Below are 19,877 nucleotides of genomic sequence, written 5' to 3'. Positions count from 1 at the left end.
TACCGCTCATGTTCTTGCCCACGTACGTTTGATGGAACACGTGTGGAGTCTTCTGATGAAAACATCAATCAATCGGCTTGTCCTCGATGTCATTGTCCCCTCCCCCTCATCGGTAACAAAGAGAAAACCATGTCTTCGACAAGAATACTCAAATAAAGAGAAAATCCAACTTTAAATTTTTCTAAGAATTTGCCATATTGCTCGGGCAATTTAAAGCACTCGTTTTTTCGAACAATTGAGTTGCTATCGTGTGTACTATTGTAATACCATTTCCAAGGGATTTTCTCACCAGTGATGAATCGAATTTCATGCCAACGATTTTGTCATTCCAAGGCGTAATTAAATCTTGCGCGTATATCGATTGATAACTTCTGACGATATTGTACGTATCTAACACAACACACCACGAGCTTAAGTATTTTCCTCATATGGAGTCATTGATAGCTCCAAGCAGATACATTTTACAAACTGAAATTCCTGCCTTGTTTAAGTGGCACGTGTGAGTCACCCGACCTCCACGAAATTGCCTAATCGGCAGGGATGTGTGAGAATAGATGTGCTATAAGGGTTTTTTGTTTTTGGTTATGAATCATGCTCTAGAAAGGCATGTGGTTTTCTAACTATGTTGCAAAGAGGAAACTGGAACCACTAAAGTTCGTGCATACTCGCATAAATTAAAATCTGTCGTGCGATAGAGTTTCGTAATATTTGCACATTGTGCACGTATTATGACACTCACAACAAAAGGGCGCTGAATGTCATAAAGCGATCTAATAAAAATTTGAGATAAAGAAATTGGATAATTGCATGCTTTGCACATTTTTAAGGGCAAAGGTCGGTAAATATTAAAAAGTTTTCCACTCTCGACGACTCCAGCTCCACGATGTTATTTTGAAAAACCTGAGCCAAATTTCCCTCCATGTAGGCTTTGATAAAATTGGCAATGGCGCTTTAGAAGAAGCGGCCATGTTGTTTGGGTTTTGACAGACCCAACCCGCAACCATAATAACAACAATCCATCTCAAATCAATACCGGCACACGAAAATTATGGCAAACGCCTTCAGATTCACGCATGCCATCGTGTGTCGTCTGCCAGATTCTTTTGAAAAAAATGCTGGTGCTACAAGCAACTTTAATCTCGGAGTGGCCAAAGAGCAACACGCCGCTTATGTCAGCACTTTGAGGAGATTGGGTTTAGATGTAATTGAACTTCCTCCAGATGAAGCTCTACCTGATTGTGTGTTTGTGGAGGATACAGCGGTTGTTGTCAATGGAACTGCATTAATAACAAGACCTGGTCAGCCAAGTAGACAAAAAGAGGTACTTTCGATCAATGCATTAAATAGTGAATATTATTCAAAATTGTTCTTTTTTGTTCAAGGCTATCATAATGAAAGCTATTATCCAAAAAGAATTAGGTTTACCAACAGTTGAAATCAGTGATCAAAAAGCTACTGTTGATGGAGGGGATGTTCTCTTCACAGGTATATACATTTATATTTTTATCTACATCTTACATATATTCTCACGGTTATTATTTCTATTAGGCAAAGAGTTCTTTGTTGGAATCTCTGATCGCACAAACCTTAGTGGAGCCCGTGCAGTTGCAGCAGCCTTTCCAGAGTTCCCTTGCACTCCGGTGAAGGTAAACTAGGATAATAGGATGTTAGCAAAAGGAAAATGAATCAAATCTATTTCCTTTTATCCCAATTACAGGTTAGTGGAGCTTTGCACTTGAAAAACTTGGTTACAATGGCTGGTCCAGACATCATCTGTGCCAGCAAAACGAAAGACTCTGAAGAAGTTTTAAAGGTTTGCAACATCATATTTTATTGTTATCATTCTGGTTTTATTTCATACCTTTTCATACAGAGAATGGAAAGAGAAGCGACATTCCAATATCAAATCCTGCGCGTTCCAGATCGTGACGCAGCCAACTGTTTATTCATCAATGGAACGCTAATTCACCGCACAAGCGACGAATTCCAAGAGTCAGTTAAAGTTTTCAACGAACTCGCTTGCGACACATTAGAACTTGACATTTCAGAAGTAGCCAAGATAACCAAACTACAGGTTTACAATTTGTTTAGTATGCACAGCCAGTCTGCATAATTTGTACTTACATTGTTTTTTACTTACAGGCGGCCTTGACCTGTTGTTCCATCCTTATTCGAAAACCCAAGCATATTAAGAACCTCTAAAAAAAAAGAAAAAAAAACGCTTTAGAAATCCGGTTTAACAAACTGAAAAAGTTACTCGTTTTGCTTGGTCCGCCAGCCTTTGCATCGCAACTGGAACACTGCCCAAATTTATCCATCATTTAAGCGGCCGCAACAAACCAACCCACAACATACCCAGACAGCAGCTTTATTGTACTACGACAACGCGTTTCATATTAACAAATTATTTTGCTTCCGCGTTTTAGGTAGCTAAAACATATTATCTATGTATGATCTGAAAAGAATCTTGTATGTAGTCACATTGGTCGCCATTGACCATCTTTCCAAATAGTTCCATTCCATAAATTTTACATTTCTCTTCTTGCCTCGCTCTTTGAATAATCTCATAGTAATATATATTTCTATTACACTTCGAATAAACCTACTTCAATCCCAAGATGATGCACATTTTTTTATTTTTTGTTTATTTTGTGTGTGTTGTCTCGTCGCGCGCTTTGTGTGAGTAGAGGCTTTACTATTCATTTGTATCTCTTTTTTTGTTCTTATTTTAATAATTATTTTATTTGCATGTTTATTCTTAAAAAAATACCGCGTTTTGCTTTAAAAACCAACAAAAAGAAACAGAACGAAAAAATTTTTATTTTATCTTTGGTGCACATTTATAATCGGTAACCAGGCTGGAAGGCACTGTACACGAGTGTCAATTGACAGGTGACGTAGAAGCTGCGGTGTCGGGCTGTACTGTAGTAGTGTGTGGTTGGCGGAAAGGAGGGACCTTGAATATCTTGCATTGCTGAGAAAACTCAAACTGTTTTCACTATGGTTAGCAATAGTAACGGATAAATTGTAATTCGGAACAGTGTTGTGTTGTACTGCAGTGCAAGTTTCGTTCGTTTAAAGAAAAAACTTTTATTTCTGTAAAATGCGTCTGTTTTCGAATGGAAAAGATGCAGGACAGGTTTTGCTGTTCAACTGCATATGTTTTATAATGTGGAGTTCAAACTTTATTCAGTGCATGACCAGTAAGAGGAAGAAGGAGTTACGTGAAGAAGCTCGTGATATGTTTTATCATGGATATCAAGCCTACATGGAAAATGCCTACCCTGCTGACGAGCTAATGCCTCTCAGCTGTCAGGGTAGGTGGAGGGGGTCAGAGCACAGCCGTGGAGACATTGATGATGCTCTGGGGAACTTTTCTTTAACCCTTGTAGACTCCTTAGATACCCTGTTCATCTTGGGTGACTTTGATGAGTTTGAACGTGGAGCCAAGCTCATTTTGAAAGATGTCCATTTTGACCATGATATAATTGTATCCGTCTTTGAGACAAACATTCGAATGCTTGGAGGCCTATTGTCAGCCCATGTCCTCTCTGGCTACCTGCAAGAACATTATTCCAGGATGCTGTGGTACAAAGGAGAGCTGCTAAACATGGCCTTTGATCTCGGCTACAGGCTTTTGCCTGCTTTCAACACTACAACTGGAATACCCCATTCCAAGGTCAATCTCAAGTATGGTCTTCGTAGTCAGAAGCTAAGCAACTCAAAAGAGACCTGTACGGCCTGCGCTGGAACCATGATCCTCGAGTTTGCTGCTCTATCCAGACTTTCTGGTGATCCTATCTTTGAAGAGAGGGCTCACAAAGCAATGGATGCTCTCTGGTCTCTACGGCATCGCAGCTCGGACCTCATGGGCACTGTTGTCAACATTCACAATGGTGATTGGACTCGGCGGGATTCAGGCGTCGGAGCCGGCATCGATTCCTACTACGAATACTGCCTGAAAGCGTATATTTTACTGGGTGATGAACGTTACCTAGAACGTTTCAATCGACATTATACTGCTGTCATGAAGTACATCAGCCAGGGCCCTTTACTACTTGATGTCCATATGCATCGGCCTCACACCAACTCTCGAAATTTCATGGATGCATTGTTAGCTTTCTGGCCTGGATTGCAAGTCCTAAAAGGAGATCTCAAAGTAACAATATTCATTTATTATTTAAGAATTATTGCTGTATTTTCTGCTCCATATTCTATAGCCCGCTGTCGAAACGCACGAAATGCTTTATCAAGTGATGCAACGGCACAACTTTTTACCCGAAGCATTTACGACAGATTTTCAAGTCCATTGGGGTCAACATCCACTCCGTCCCGAATTTGTCGAATCCACATACTTTCTATATCGAGCTACCGGCGACCCGTATTACCTTGAAGCCGGGGCCAAGGTGATGTCCAGCCTCCAGCGCTATGCCCGCGTGCCATGTGGCTATGCCGCCGTAAAAGATGTTCGCACAAGCCAACACGAAGACCAGATGGATTCGTTCGTACTTTCAGAAACCTTCAAGTATCTTTACTTACTCTTCAGTCACCCAGAGGATCTGCCACTGCAAGTGGATGACTTTGTATTTACGACCGAAGCTCATTTACTACCGCTAAGTCTTGCCCGGCTTTCCAACTTAACCAGCGTACCTCTACGCAGTTTTGAACAGGAGGAAGAGCGTAATGCGGTAGAGGATTTTGACGTCGAACATGCAAGGTTTGTTGAATGACCTCACGATTGCCATTGTTATTTTAGCTAACATTTTTTTTTTAAATTTCAACTCAGATCTTGCCCAAGCAATCACTACCTTTTCCCTGGCCACCATGGCTTTGCAGACTCTATTAGATGGTCAGAGTCCATCCGACTACCTTTAAAAAATATGGTAGATAAAGTTTGCCCCACCCGTCGAAGCTTAAAACGAAAGTTGAAAGCCCTGGATTTCCAGGTAATAACTTCCCCTTCATTTGGTGTGGTCATAAAATCAAAATAAAATATGTGGTTTCAACAGATTAGGCTGGCAATGGGGAACACATGAAGTTACTTCGTGATATGGGAATCACTGTGGTAGGACTTCCCGATGGAAGAGTCCAGCTACTTCACAGTTACTCCCAAGCCAAAACAACCGAAGACGCAGAAGAAGGGTTGCTTTTCATGCAAGAAATGGTCGAGATTTCGCGAAGTGCTTCGTCGCAGCCGGACAATCCACCTCGTATCGTTTCATTTCAAAAACGTCAGTCCAGCGGAACCGTTAAAGACGTTGTACTTAAAGCTGGCCCTGCCCAGTTTGGTCTTGATCTGAAAGCTGATATCAAAGTAATGGCCCGCCTAGCTATCGGAAAGCCTTTCCGTATGTGTAAGGATCCCACTAATGCACCCGAACTGAGACAAAAGATTGTCATCATCCAAAGAGGAGATTGCATGTTTGTCGAAAAGGTTAATTGAAAATTGAAGTTTTGTATTTTGGGAATTTTTATTGAATATTCGGTATTTCGTTTAGGCTCGTCGACTACAGAAGGCCGGGGCCGTTGGTGGCATTGTAGTTGATAACGCTCCTAGTAGTTCAGGAGACGCGGCGCCTCTTTTTGCCATGTCTGGAGACGGCACAGAGGACGTAAAGGTAAACGATCTTTCCAACGTTTCTGTGGCAATTAAATATAGGTTTTTTTAATTTCTTTGTTGCAATTTACCAACAGATCCCTCTAGTTTTCCTCTACTCCTCTGATGCCGATTTATTAATGAAGGCGCTGGAAGAAGATCCCCAAATGCAAGTGACTCTAGCCGAATCCTCGCCCGATCAAGGTAAAGTTTGTTTATATTCTTTAAGATCTCACAAGCTATTGTGAAATAATGTTCCTAGATGAAATTTTCCCACCGAATGAAATTCGTGTGGATGATATCGCGTCAATTCTCCCCACGGCTGCCGATCTAGCTTCTGACGGTATGGTCGAGAAACTTCGGAGTGAAGTAAAACGAATCGTAGTAGAGCGAATGAAAGAGGAAGCCGAACAACTGAAGAAATCAACAGACAATAACGTTGAAAGGGCCAAAGGAACATTTATTATTCGAATGGATGAAAAAGGTAGTATCGTCACGGAAGCTGTCAGTGGCGATACGGACCATGCGCAGTTGGAGAGTTTCACTGTAGACGCTGAAGAGATGGAGAAATCCGAAAAAGAAGAAGAACAGAAAAAGATACGAAGAGCCTTTATTACGTTGTTACGGATGACAGTGCATCTTCTCCTGGAGTTGCAAGACGAGCAACAGCCAACATTAATTTTAACCTCTTCAGAAAAAACGGTGGACTTGAGTGATCTATCTGATGATATCCGCAATGCTCTGATGAAAGTATTCCAAAGCAATAAGGCTAATATCAATCATGGTATTGCTAGAAGATCCATCGACGATGTCTTATCAAGCTTCCGCGTCCTGTGGCCTGAGAACATATTGCCCAGGCGCCATTTTGGAGAACTAGAGAAGATTTTGCTTCGGTTAGCCCGTGACCCCTCCGACGGGCAGAGTGGTCTATCTGGTCACGAACAATGGGATAAAGAAAAGGGTGAAAAACTAATTCAATTTATGCGGAGCATCCGCGGCGAATTCGCCACCCATCTACGTCAATTCTACAGCAAAGTAGCCGACAGGTCCGGCTTGAATGGTGTTCACGAACCCAAACCCAACCGGACGCCCGACGAATTGTGAGAGTCTATGGTAACCCGTTAATATAATTCCTCGGATCTGGATCGTCGATATAGCTTGACTATTGTTCAAGTGAAATATTTTCTACTTAGAAATAAATTTATTAAGAAGTGTTCACATTACTAAATTGTGTATCGGGACAATTCAAGATAGAAGATATCTTGACACCTTCATGTACAGTTTTCGTCTGGTGTTTTGCATTTGTTATTTTGTTATATTTTAGTCCTTTTTTAAATTTTGGGTATGTGAATAATTGGTATCCATTTGCTATAGAATAAAACTGAATCATTTGTCGACAACCAGAGAATTCCGGAAGAATTTGGTGAGCCGTGGCCTAAGCCTTTAACTTAGTGTTCCGAATGCCGCTGAGCGGAAGTTCTCTTCTAAATGCTCCGTTTGTTTCTCTGCTCGAAAGAGAAAAGTTCCTCAATATACAGGTAAATTAATAAATTTGAAGAAACGGTCATGACATTGCACAGTCAGTGCGCCTATAGATAGGGTATTGCAGCCAGCACAGGAAATATATCGACTTATTGTGCGCGTCAAAATTTTGTATATTTCACTAGATCTAAATTTTTGTGAAACGTGATCAAGTGAGAAGGCCCTCGAGAAGAGAATTACTGTGCTACACCACGTTAGCGCTGTAGCGTGCTGTAGCGGTGAAGACAATCATGACAATCGATTTCATTTTTCGTAGAACCTATAGTTGTAAAGTACTTTGAATTCAAAGTGATAGCAACCGAAACCGCTTTGATTCCGCTATTGTTCTAACGTTGCACATCCCACACGGGTTAAAACACCAAAATTCGCAGAGGGTGATGCAATTCTTCTGGTGGGTACTGTATAGATTGTATTTTGTGTGTAAAAGCACGAATTACGATCAGCTACTTGCTGCTGCTCTATGAAAGGAGCGCCGTCGGCCTATACTGCACCATGCTGCTGAAGGACGCTCGGCGTAACTCAACCCGCCCAGAGGAGGGACTTCAAACAAATGATGAATACAACGCGGTCTATTATGGAAGGACCCATTCCTGGAAAACCAGCGCTATCATACTAGTTATTGCGCACCTACTTTTATATGGCAATCCGTCTTACCCAAAATAAAAATTAAAAATATTAGCCTTTTTCTGTTTTACTGCTATCGCCATCTACCGGTCACGTTTCTAGTTAATTCTCTTCATACACTTACCGAAAAAAGTTTTTAACCCCGACTTTTCTTGGTCGGGCTTAAATTTTTTTTCTGAAAAAACTGACACTCATCGGAATTGGTTGAATATCACAGGGTATACTCAAAATTGAATGCTGATTCCGAATAAATTGCTATTTTTTTTATGAACTTAATTGTTTTTGAAATATACCGAGTATTTGACGCAATGCTAGCGCGCCAGTACGCTACAGCGTTAGTGCGATGCTTATTTTGTCGGGTTTATTTTAAAACCTGGCCAAACAGTATTTCCACGAGATGGCGCTGCAGACTCATCAGCCTCTAGCGTGTCAAATGGAACTATTGTTATTTTTTGTTGTCATGTGATTCTCATTGTTTATTTTGTTTTTGCGTTGACAACGTGCTGAACGGTATCGTTATTTCTGTTGTTTTTGTTGTTTTTAACTCCACCCCTATTATCGATGTGCAAATATTGCCCTGCTTCATTACCTAAACGAAATGTCAGCCGTTGCACTTGGGCTTACAGTGAGGTAATGTTAACATACTTTTGGAAAACCAGGTCTCATGTTGTATCCTTCTGGGTAAAGCCAGTGTTACAAGCAGAACTGTGCATGATATTTGGTGAAAATTGATGGTTTTTGTGTTTACAACCAAAAGCCAATTTTCAGGATTATTAAGATGATAATTTACTACTTTTACATTTGTAACATGTTAATCTTGTTCTTCTTTATTAGTAAAGATATCCAGTGGTGGAGTTGCAAGTAACAGATGTATTCTGTTGTGTACTGTGCACATATGGTTTGTTGCATGATTTTATTACTTTGTGAATCAATTGTAACTTATTTATGAATTTGAATGCAGATGTTTATGCCTGGATATTAATGCAAAAACTATATGGATAGCAGTCATTTCCCAATGCAACAAAATATTCATAGTTTGTAGCAGAAGATTTTTTCGTAAATAAACCTTGAAGACATTCTTGAAGATGTGCTATTTGCTAATATTCTGCAAGAATAGGATCACCCGTTTACTTCTGTCTGGTAATAACCATATCTGTTCCACTATCCCCTTAATTCTGATGGCTACAAAATTAAGGGGAGGGTTTTAAAACATTTGCTTCGATTATTATGTGTGTGGTAGTGATTTTTAAAGTGGTATACAGGTCGTACCTGAAAACTGAACTTTTAGAACTTTGAAAGGCCATGTTATGTTCATTTACTATAGTTTACGTTTAAAACTACGCAGATCTTTTGTAACTTGTGAAAGAGAACATAGTTCATTTTTTAAATTTTCGAAATTTTAACTTTCAGTACAACTTCCGGTTTGAGAATGCTTATAACTCACTATCTGTTGGTGTGAATGAAAAAAGAACTACAATTTCGTAATCCTCGTGAAATTTGGGGTCGAATCCATGGGTCAGTAGGAAATACCCGAAAATCGTCAAAAATCGCAAATTTACCTGAACTATAGTTCAGGAAAAATCGCGATTTGGCCAAATTGGACTTTTCGCCAAAAAAAGGTCAAAATAGGTCAGACACACCTTAAATTTCACGAGGATCACGAAAATCATATTCGTTTTGTTATGGGCCCAGTATTTCTGGAGATATAGTCTACTTCCGGTCACTTCCGGTAATTTTTTTTTCCAACTTCGCAAAAACTAAAAAATGAACATTAATATGCCAAACATTTTAAGCATTTTGATCACATATGAAATGGTGTAGTGGCTTCTTTCGTGCTTGTTTTATTATTTTGCTGTTGGTTGATCGGGCGAATTGATATACTTATGACACTTCATCGTTAACAGAGACGACTAGCACTATGTATCACGCAAATGGGAAGGTATACCTGGTAAATATAGATCATAGCATGAAGATATACCACATACCATTATTATAACCTTATCATGCTATGCTGTGTTAAATACTGGCGTGTTAGGTTAGATGATTAGAGTGCTATGCTGGTAACAGGAAGATCTCTAGTTCGATACTCGTAAAATTCAATATTTATTTATTATTTATGATTCAATGTTAAGGATTGCAGGAGACTGTCGTCTGCTATGGCTGTCATGGCGGACTAAACGTCCCAACAGCCTTTGCTTCGTTAATTTTGTGTATTCCATCGTTGTTTTCGTGCGTTTTTAGCATCAAGTAAGTTAAAAATGACCATAAATCTAAGTCTGACATTATTTTTTAGCTTAAGAGTTAGAATAGTTAGATGGCTGCTCGTTAACAAACCATAGGAAAGTTGGACTCAAATTGCAACCAAGAAAAAGTGCTTCATCTCTTATGTTCTTGTGAAATTTAATCTTTAGTTTAGTTTTACTTTATTTGTCACTTAATTTCTCTCCAGAGCATAGAAGACAAATTTAAATACTTGTAAATTTTACCATGGGAGCATTGGTTTCAAATGAGTCCCTCGCAACAGATTGTCAATTGACTCATAAGGTTGTAGTGGGTAGTTTGCAAACTCAAGCTTACTGGGTGTTCTCTTATTATTTTAGATATATGGTAGTTGCACATTTACATTGAAGTGGACTAATGGAAGTAGTAATATTTTTCACCTTTTAGTTCCCCATACAACTTATCTGTAGTAGACTTTTCCGCTAGACTTTCAGAATCTTTACTCAATGTAAAAAGCTCAATAACACATTGGTTTGTTAAATGGTACTGTTGCAAGTAGGTTGCCAATAGAAAACTTTGGTTGTCATGTAGTGTATATCTTTCTCTTTGATGAATTTTGTTTGTTTTTCGTGTTTTACAAATGTTTTTCATTGCAGATGGCCATGATTATGCTCTTGTTCTTTCATCTGATTTATTTCCTTTTTTTATACAGATTGGTAATGAAAAAGAAATGAGTCCTGTTCCCAACCTAATTTTCTACTCATCGTCATCCAGCTGATCGTACCTCACCGCCGTCCGCTTCTCGCCATCACCGCCGTCCGCTTCTCGCCATCACTGCCGTCCGCTTCTCGTCATCACCGCCGTCCGCTTCTCGCCGCCATCGTCTCGCCGTCATCGTCTCGCCGCCATCGCCATTATCGCCGTCATCGTCCCGCCGTCATCGCCTTCCTCGTCTCGCCTTCCTCGTCTCGTCGTCATCGCCTTCCTCGTCTCGCCTTCCTCGTCTCGCCTTCCTCGTCTCGTCGTCATCGCCTTCCTCGTCTCGTCGTCATCGCCGTCACCTCTCGCCGTCATCGCCGTTATCCTCTCGCCGTCATCGCCGTCATCGCCGTCGCCGCCTTTGCTGTCTTCCGTCATCGAACTAATCGCAGTTGCTGCATCGCCTTTGGTCGCCCTTGTCTTCGCCTCATCCCGGTCATCGTGGAGCCGCGCGTTTTTTGGTATAGTTTGTTTTGTATTGTCGTGTAATGTATTGTAAGCTAACCCGTTGGCTGCCACCCATTTTTCTCCCATTTTTTTTGTAGTTGTAGGGACCGGCGGCGCTGTTCTACCCCTAGGTTGATCACCTATTGGGGTAGGGCAGTCGCCTGCGCCTTCGGGCGCATTTAGGCAATGCACCAGCAGGGCCTTCTCTTTGTCGATTTGATGGTGGAGTAACCCGGGGTGTGCATTCCCATAAAGGTCTCCACCGTCAAGTCAGCCCGGACTTGTCGAAAGACAAGTCCCCCTTGCATCGTCTTCCATCTGAAGCGATGGTAGCTACTGTAGAGAGCAACCTACGGGTTGCAATGGCGTGGCAGCCAACGGGGTAGCTTAAGTGTTTATGTATGTATGTATGTTTGTATTGTATACTGTAAAATGTATGTATTAAATAACATGTAATTTAAAACGTGGTGGAATTGTGGGTGGAGGTGGGACAATACAAAACCAATTCCAATTATATCTTTGTGTATTTATTTTTAGTATCTAAGAAGCAATCATTCTTAAGACACACTAGCTCGAACTGTTACTTAATGGTCGACAGGCAACAACACGATTTTGACTTGCAATCCAAATTCCACCATCTACAGCCTTTATCATGTCCCAAGCCTTAAAACTTCTGGAAGTGCAAACAGACGTTCTAAGTATTCACCACATAACAACACTTTTATCGAATCCAAATTTTGCGTATTACTCCGTCCTGACATTTCGGTAACTTCCACAAATTCCATCTAACTGATTGGAAAATTAGTTCAATAACTTTCAATTTCCAATTTAATTCAAATTCACCAAGGAGCAAAGAAAGTAAGTTGAACAATATATAATGTGTTGATCAGCCTTACAACTTAGATTCTTGCCCCTGGAATGCTGCTTTCTGGAACATTACTTCAACATGCATCGAACCCATTTCATCTGAAAAGAAAAAAAAAACAGTATTTATTAGTATTCTCACAATGTATTGAGGGTAAGATTTAGGTGGAAGAAACTGAGGTGCGACTCATTTTAACAGCGCAATACCTAAAGATGCCCTATTTCTCGCAACTTTCCTTGTGCAATTTGTAACCGAACTATTCGGACTGTCTTCAAAGATAACACAGCAGTTTGTCTGCCAGTGAACAAAATTCTACTTAATTAACAACGGCTTCTTTCCCTCCAATGTTTACGACCAAAAGATAAAAATAGCAAATTCATCACACGACGTAGAACAATAACAAATAAACAAAATCATTCAGAACCATTAGCCAGTAATTTTTTAACACATTTCCAAAAATTACAAGTTTGTTAAATTCGATATTATCGAAAAAATGATGAAACAGAACGACGTTTTTAGAATGTGTTCCAAAATGGGCATAATTGTTACGTAAGTACAAAAAACAAGTAATACGAAAAGCCAACGCATCGCCAAAGGATCACATACTACGTAAGCTAGCGCTATAAAAATTAGTTCGAACGTTGGTAGTATCTGCTTTATCAGAAGGAAGAACATTGACAGCAATGAAACCACTTGCAGCTGCTGGACTTTCTAATGTTTGAACGCAGCACGACACATTCTTTCACTACCCAAGGTGCAAAGTGTTAACTTCAAATAGTAAATAACTATAGTGCCTAAAGGCAAATCTAGAACCTTAAAAGTCTAACCTATTCAAGGACAATTAGTAAATGACGTAGGATAGACAAAACCCCAACAATGAATTAAATGAAATCCACTAATGCATTATTTATAATTTTAAATACTCCACCTTCAAACATTTCTGTGTACAATACGGTAATCGGTTCCATGTTTGATGTGGATAGATTTGTCATACTTTTGGCCTGAACAGACGAGAATGTTCCATAACCAGTGAGCAATCCAGGATTCTAAAGATGAATGGAGAAAAAAATTGTGGTCCTATATTAGCCAATATACAACATCAAAAGATTTGAAATGTTAAGTATTATTTATTTTCATTCTTACCCATTGATGCTCTTTTCAACCAACTACCGGCAACTCAAGTCCCAAATTGATGCAAAACCTCCATGTAATTAGTTGTTCCAATACCTGAAGCAAAAAAAAAATGAATAAATTCGTTTGTAATACTAAAGCTATAATAAGGCCAAACATTTCCCATTACATGTGTACAAGTCAGACGGCAGACTCAAAATGTGTCATGCAATTACTGTACCCTATTTCCTGACATAGGCAAGAATGTTTGTATGAGATACAATATCAAAATTCCGAGATTCAAAATTTTGACAAAAAGTCTTCAGTAAGCAGGAATGGATTGGATGTTTACCATACTAGTAAAAAAACTTTACGCCAAAAGAAAACGCATTTCAACATTGCATGCAAACAGTTCCCATCAAGATTTAGGCATTTGTGCGTACCGCAAAATGTTTTCTATGATCAATTAAATGACGAGTATGTTAAATTTGGACAAGGTAATGTGAAAATGCATTTTCTTTGTTGGTCAGTGCAGAGTCTACGAGCCAAGGAATTACAAGAAAGGAAAGCGTATTTAAATAGTAAAAGACCAGACAATACGTCAGACGATGATACGTGATAAAGGCTACATCCAAAATGGCGAAGGAAGGACTTCAGACCAATTCTTGCCCGCGACGTTACCAGATCGAGGTCAAAAATCTTACATCTAAAAAAGAAATATTTTCAATATTTCGACAAGGATAAAGACCACTCGTCTTTATCTATGATTTCGATAAGTAAATAAAAAATAAATAATAAAATAATGCCGACAAAAATTTTGGCTTGGAATTTTGTTTCAATTTACCGCCAAAACCAAAATAAACGTCGATTCCGAATATGTGATTAGTTTTCACCTTAATTATGTAGATTGTTAACAAAACGGAATCACTAATACGTGTAATAATAATTAAGTTAAGCAAGTAGAATATAAAAAAATAATTACTGTATAGTTATATGTTAATAAAATTAAGTTATTAATTTAAAAAATTTTATATTTACATGGCTAGAATATGTAAGTTGTATTTAGAGACTTAATTAGAATCCGGTAGATGACGGTACTTGTAAAAAGAAAAAAAGGCCGAATTTTTTTTTTGGGGGGGGGGGGGGTAAAACGGATTGCCATACTTTTATCTTTTATGGCAATCCGTATGGCAATATGGCAATCCGTTTTAAATAAAAAAAAAAAAAAAAAAACCAAAAAAAAAAAAAAAAATCACACTTTTTTCTCTTTTTTCTACCCGTAGCCATCTACCAGTCGGTTTCGTTATTATAGGCATGTAAGCAATTTGAGTTAATTGTATCCCATTAGCAGTTAATTGAGTAGCGTGGCTGGAGAAAAACTCGTGGCTGGAGGAACAATTGAAAAATGGATAAGATAATACAACAAAAGGATGGTAAGTATAAAGATTATTATATTGGTTTTCAATTATTAATTATTGTTTATTAGATCAAATTATGAAGCTGCAGGCCCAATTATTGGAACAACACAAAATATTAGATAACAGCAATGCTAAGGATGGTAAGGCCTAATACGTAATGATTCTATTTATTTGCTTTTATTCATTTGTGTTTTGTAGCTCAAATTTTGAGTCTACAAGCTCAGCTAGGGGAAAAGAACAAATTGGAACGGAACAGTTTCCAAACAGTGAAGGAGGTTTTTCCAAACTCAAACCTAACTGAACGTGAGGATGAATTGGCATTAGGCCTAAACTTTTCAAATAAGAATTCAAAATAAGTATAGAATTTTAACAAACAATTATTTATTGTTTAGTTATTCAGTCTACCACCTGACAGTGTGTTAAAGTTAAATTCTGTTAGTGGTGCACTAAAAGAATTGTTAGTAATAAGTCCATGCAGCGAAGGAAGTGAACAATTGTGGGACCGTATTTGGGCTGAAAATGGGTGTGGTACGGAAACCCAGAAATAGCACGAGTTCAACATAAAACATGAATTAGGTACTTTTCGGTTTTTTGTCTATCAAAAGAGTATTTTTAATGCTATTATTTTGCATTCACAGAATTTTAGTGGGGGATCAAGTCAAGTCTCGAAGTGTAACAGGATGGAAGAGTGAGCCTACAGTTGAAAAACACTGAAAGTGCATTACCATTAAGGTATGAGGTAAAGTAATAGAGTATGCAAATTGTCTAATGAGAAGTACCATCTTGTGTGAATGAATCCTGTGTAACAACAATCCTTTATAGTTCTGTTATAGCTAGAAGCCTCAAATAATTCTGCTTCTCTTGCTAAAGAACAACTTGTCCTTTACACTCAGAGTGTTGGTGAAGCTGGGTACTTAAATGGCCCTAAAGATGTTTCACTTCACTGGCATTGCAGCGATGAACATCATACATGGACTCTTTAGGTATGAAAGGAATTTTCTTGAAAAATTTTTGAATTTATGATGAAGCTTTTCTCCTCCTTTTTGCCAACCATGTCTAATCTACAAAAAAAAAATTATCCAATAGGAAAGGATTTTCAGCATACTGGGAACACAACTATCAACAATGCAACATTCTAGGGGTGTTATTTTATCCTTCAAGAGCCTTATACAATGATTTTCATCTACAATTTGTATGGCCTTTCCCGAGCTTCTGCCAGAAGTTGAATCTATGAGTCATGTAAGTCACATGAGCAACAATTGAGATGCTTAATGGTGTTGTTTTTCTTTTCTCAGTGTAGGTTAATAGTAACATTGGATCTGAAAAAATTCTTGGTTGGGGCAAGACACTAAATAAATTGTAATGATTGGATGGATGACATGATATTTCTATACTTCATTCGGATTCCCGAGACGGTATTTGATATTTAAAAAATTGAAGTGCATATCTGGGCTCCCTTCCTTTCCGTAGCCCCGTTTCCCCTTGACTCGTAATAAGCCCGTAGGGGGTCATGCCCCTACTGTACGGTATATATAAAAACAACATATACCGAGGTTTGGAGGGCTCTGGCCGGAAAGGGGACGTGGGGTGCCGCTTCGTCCGATGATGTGTTCACGGAGGGTGACGTGGCTGCCCACAAATCCGAACTAAAGGTTAATCGCTCCTGTAAAAATGTTCCAAATCTTCAGCTCTTCTTCCGGCTTCTCTTAGCCAATCACCGGGTAATCTCCCCGGTGGGTCAACAAGGCAGTGTCTCCCCCTGCCTGGGTTGACGGCAACTTTTGAAAGGGCTATTGTGCCTTTTTAAAGTTGCAAAAATAATTGTAATGTGCAGAGAATTGTCAATAAAATTTTTTTTATAAAATATTTTTTGCAAAATTCGTTTCTTTCATTGTCTGTATTCACACGTTACACATTTTATATTTAGCTTGCTTAATTCACCTTTACTGTTTCTGTCACCTTTGATGGTAAGCATTGTTTCCATTGGTTTATCGTTTATCTGTAAGTATTATTTATTCTTTTTGAATTCTTCAACTTAGATTCAAGGAACAATCTGGATATTTTATGCAGTAATTTTGTATTTTGTTTTACTCGTATGGGAACCGATCCCCAGACATTCAGCGTGCAACGCCGATGCTCTAACATTGAGCCACGAGATATATTTAAATTTTTTATTATCGCATATCATATGTTATCGTCTAGGATGTTTATGCAGTCTTTCACAACTATATGTTTATCTTTCTATTGCTTCCATAAGGTTCTTAGCTCTGTGGTAGAGCTTTTATCTGCGATACCTGTTACCCTGGGTTCAAACCTGAGTAGATGTGTAAAAATGTAGTAGAATAATGTAGAAGAGTATATTGCAGAATTGCATTTCAGTTTTATTCTAAGTGTAAATGCAAGTCCACAAGTGACTAGAAAAAAAAGCCAACTTAAAATCATATGATTCGTGGCTCATTGGTAGAGCATCGGCGAGGTATGCCGAACATCCAGGGTTCGATCCCTGGATAATAATAGAATGCTTACAGATAAACGATAAACCAATGCCCGTCACCTTACCATCAAATGTGACAAAAACAAATAAATCAAAGCCAAAAAAAAAATTGATAAATGCAATGTGTGAACAAAGCTAACACACACAATGAAAGAAACGAATTTTGCAAAAAATATTTTATAAAAAAAATTTTATTGACAATTCTCTGCACATTACAATTATTTTTGCAACTTTAAAAAGGCACAATAGCCCTTTCAAAAGTTGCCGTCAACCCAGGCAGGGGGAGACACTGCCTTGTTGACCCACCGGGGAGATTACCCGGTGATTGGCTAAGAGAAGCCGGAAGAAGAGCTGAAGATTTGGAACATTTTTACAGGAGCGATTAACCTTTAGTTCGGATTTGTGGGCAGCCACGTCACCCTCCGTGAACACATCATCGGACGAAGCGGCACCCCACGTCCCCTTTCCGGCCAGAGCCCTCCAAACCTCGGTATATGTTGTTTTTATATATACCGTACAGTAGGGGCATGACCCCCTACGGGCTTATTACGAGTCAAGGGGAAACGGGGCTACGGAAAGGAAGGGAGCCCAGATATGCACTTCAATTTTTTAAATATCAAATACCGTCTCGGGAATCCGAATGAAGTATAGAAATATCATGTCATCCATCCAATCATTACAATTTATTTAGTGTCTTGCCCCAACCAAGAATTTTTTCAGATCCAATGTTACTATTAACCTACACTGAGAAAAGAAAAACACCACCATTAAGCATCTCAATTGTTGCTCATGTGACTTACATGACTCATAGATTCAACTTCTGGCAGAAGCTCGGGAAAGGCCATACAAATTGTAGATGAAAATCATTGTATAAGGCTCTTGAAGGATAAAATAACACCCCTAGAATGTTGCATTGTTGATAGTTGTGTTCCCAATACATGAAAATCCTTTCCTATTGGATAAAATTTTTTTTGGTAGATAAGACCTGGTTGGCAAAAAGGAGGAGAAATTCTTCGTCATAAAATCAAAATTATTTGAAGAAAAATCCTTTCATACCTAAAGAGTCCATGTATGATGTTCATCTCTGCAATAGCAGCAAAATTAAAACATCTTTAGGGCCATTTAAGTACCCAGTTTCCCCAACACTCTGAACGTAAAGGACAAGTTGTTCTTTAGACAGAGAAGCAGAATTATTTGAGGCTTCTAGCTGTGACAGAACTATAAAGGATTGCTGTTGTACTGGATTCATTAACACAAGATGGTACTTCTCATTAGGCAATTTGCATTACTCTATTAATTTACCTCATACCTTACGGTAATGCACTCTCAGTGTTTTTCATCTGTAGGCTCACTCTTCCATCCTGTAACACTTCCAGACTTGATTTGATCCCCCGTTAAAATCTGTGAATGCAAAATAATAGCATTAAAAATACTTTTTCGATAGACAAAAAACCGAAAAGTACCTAATCCATGTTTCATGTTGAACTTGTGCCATTTCTGGGTTTCTGTACCACACCCATTTTCGGCCCAAATACGTTCCCACAATTGTTCAGTTCCTTCACTGCATGAGCTTATTACTAACGATTCTTTTAGTGCAGCACTAACAGAATTTAAATTTAACACACTGTCATGTGGTGGACTGAATAACTAAACAATAAATAATTGTTTTTTAAAATTCTATACTTATTTTGAATTCTTATTTGAAAAGTTTAGGTACCTGACTGTGTTCGCCTAACGCCAACTCATCCTCATGTTCAGTTAGGGATGAGTTTGGAAAAACCTCCTTCACTGTTTGGAAAGTGTCCCATTCTAATTTGTCTGTTTTCCAGTAACTGAGCATGTAGACTCAAAATTTGAGCTACAAAACACAAATGAATAAAAGCAAATAAATAGAATCATTACATATTAGGCCTTACCATCCTTAGCTTTGCTGTTATCTAATATTTTGTGTTGTTCCAATAATTGGGCCTGCAGCTTCATAATTTGATGTAATAAACAATAATTAATAATTGAAAACCAATATAATAATGTTTATACCTACCATCCTTTTGTTGTATTATCTTATCCATTTTTCAATTGTTCCTCCAGCCACGCGTTATTCTCCATTCACGCTACTGAACTAACTGCAAATGGCATCCAATGGACTGAAATTGCCTACGCCAGTAATAATGAGTCTGAGCGGTAGATGGCTACGTGTCGGAAAAAAAGAAAAAAGTGCGATTTTTTTTTCCGCCATTTTTTTTTTTTTTTATGTAAAACGGATTGCCATAGGTAAAACGGATTGCCATAATGGCAATCCGTTTAACCCAAAATAAAAATAAAAATATTGGCCTTTTTTCTGTTTTTACTGCTATTGTCATCTACCGGTCACATTTCTGGTTAATTCTCTACATACACTGACCGAAAAAATTTTTAAGGCCGACTAAATAAGGCCGACTAAATAAGCCCGAGATTTCTCGGTCGGGCTTAAAAATTTTTCTGAAAAAATTGAAACCCATCGGAATTGGTTGAATATCACAGGATATACTCAAAATTGAATGCTGATTCCGGTAAAATTGCTATTTCTTTCATTAAGTTAATTGTTTTTTAAATACACCGAACATTTGACGCAATGCTAGCGCGCCAATACGGTACAGCGCTAGCGTGATGCAGTAGAATTTACTATTTCAAAAACGATTAACTTAATGAAAAAAATCGCCGCCTCCCGGTCAGATTTCTAGGTAATTCTCTGCATACACTCACCGATTTTTCTGCTGCATCGTGCTAGCGCTGTAGCGTACTTTGCGGTTGTCATACGTCGTC

The 19,877-nt window shown here is 38.6% G+C and overlaps 2 protein-coding genes and 3 long non-coding RNA genes across 7 annotated transcripts; 3 read left to right on the top strand and 2 right to left on the bottom strand.

Moving 5' to 3' along the window:
* Nucleotides 1-949: 949 nt before the first annotated feature.
* Nucleotides 950-2,617, top strand: LOC130692441 (N(G),N(G)-dimethylarginine dimethylaminohydrolase 1-like). 2 transcript variants are annotated; one of them, XM_057515554.2, is made up of 6 exons: nucleotides 950-1,321; nucleotides 1,383-1,485; nucleotides 1,549-1,646; nucleotides 1,718-1,813; nucleotides 1,874-2,068; nucleotides 2,137-2,617. In XM_057515554.2, the coding sequence occupies exons 1-6, from the start codon at nucleotides 1,049-1,051 to the stop codon at nucleotides 2,200-2,202; spliced, it is 831 nt and encodes a 276-aa protein (XP_057371537.1). In that variant the 5' UTR covers nucleotides 950-1,048; the 3' UTR covers nucleotides 2,203-2,617. The 2 variants fall into 2 exon arrangements, with proteins under 2 accessions (XP_057371537.1, XP_057371538.1); XM_057515555.1 differs by having other exon boundaries at nucleotides 1,874-2,074; nucleotides 2,143-2,617.
* A 202-nt stretch (nucleotides 2,618-2,819) lies between these two features.
* LOC130692436 (ER degradation-enhancing alpha-mannosidase-like protein 3) lies at nucleotides 2,820-7,004 on the top strand. Its single transcript, XM_057515548.2, has 7 exons — nucleotides 2,820-4,159; nucleotides 4,221-4,717; nucleotides 4,787-4,946; nucleotides 5,015-5,434; nucleotides 5,499-5,618; nucleotides 5,695-5,800; nucleotides 5,859-7,004. The coding sequence occupies exons 1-7, from the start codon at nucleotides 3,104-3,106 to the stop codon at nucleotides 6,698-6,700; spliced, it is 3,201 nt and encodes a 1,066-aa protein (XP_057371531.1). The 5' UTR covers nucleotides 2,820-3,103; the 3' UTR covers nucleotides 6,701-7,004.
* A 4,785-nt stretch (nucleotides 7,005-11,789) lies between these two features.
* LOC130692447 (uncharacterized) lies at nucleotides 11,790-13,792 on the bottom strand. Of its 2 annotated transcripts, none has more exons than XR_009001407.1 (4): nucleotides 13,764-13,792; nucleotides 13,197-13,280; nucleotides 12,982-13,099; nucleotides 11,790-12,154 (listed from the first exon to the last, which is right to left on the bottom strand). It is a non-coding gene; the product is annotated as an uncharacterized LOC130692447 (long non-coding RNA). The 2 variants fall into 2 exon arrangements; XR_009001408.2 differs by lacking the exon at nucleotides 13,764-13,792 and adding an exon at nucleotides 13,354-13,750.
* A 690-nt stretch (nucleotides 13,793-14,482) lies between these two features.
* Nucleotides 14,483-15,916, top strand: LOC130692446 (uncharacterized). Its single transcript, XR_009001403.1, has 6 exons — nucleotides 14,483-14,596; nucleotides 14,650-14,721; nucleotides 14,780-14,884; nucleotides 14,974-15,157; nucleotides 15,220-15,564; nucleotides 15,668-15,916. It is a non-coding gene; the product is annotated as an uncharacterized LOC130692446 (long non-coding RNA).
* Nucleotides 15,917-18,377: 2,461 nt separating this feature from the next.
* Nucleotides 18,378-19,187, bottom strand: LOC130692448 (uncharacterized). Its single transcript, XR_009001410.2, has 5 exons — nucleotides 19,117-19,187; nucleotides 18,992-19,049; nucleotides 18,793-18,933; nucleotides 18,539-18,722; nucleotides 18,378-18,476 (listed from the first exon to the last, which is right to left on the bottom strand). It is a non-coding gene; the product is annotated as an uncharacterized LOC130692448 (long non-coding RNA).
* Between the last annotated feature and the right edge of the window lie 690 nt (nucleotides 19,188-19,877).

Source organism: Daphnia carinata, chromosome 1 (assembly GCF_022539665.2).
Source record: "Daphnia carinata strain CSIRO-1 chromosome 1, CSIRO_AGI_Dcar_HiC_V3, whole genome shotgun sequence".
Taxonomy (NCBI): domain Eukaryota; kingdom Metazoa; phylum Arthropoda; class Branchiopoda; order Diplostraca; family Daphniidae; genus Daphnia; species Daphnia carinata.
This window is presented reverse-complemented; position numbering and strand designations above follow the sequence as displayed.

Excerpts from the sequence above, each read along its gene's own strand:
- LOC130692441 (XM_057515554.2), top strand. The coding sequence starts at position 1,049 with ATGGCAAACGCCTTCAGATTCACGCATGCCATCGTGTGTCGTCTGCCA. Across the intron at positions 1,814-1,873 it reads ACTCTGAAGAAGTTTTAAAG|AGAATGGAAAGAGAAGCGAC; the intron begins GTTTGCAACATC and ends CTTTTCATACAG. Across the intron at positions 2,069-2,136 it reads AAGTAGCCAAGATAACCAAA|TTACAGGCGGCCTTGACCTG; the intron begins CTACAGGTTTAC and ends ATTGTTTTTTAC.
- LOC130692436 (XM_057515548.2), top strand. The coding sequence starts at position 3,104 with ATGCGTCTGTTTTCGAATGGAAAAGATGCAGGACAGGTTTTGCTGTTC. Across the intron at positions 4,160-4,220 it reads TCCTAAAAGGAGATCTCAAA|CCCGCTGTCGAAACGCACGA; the intron begins GTAACAATATTC and ends CATATTCTATAG. Across the intron at positions 5,619-5,694 it reads ACGGCACAGAGGACGTAAAG|ATCCCTCTAGTTTTCCTCTA; the intron begins GTAAACGATCTT and ends ATTTACCAACAG.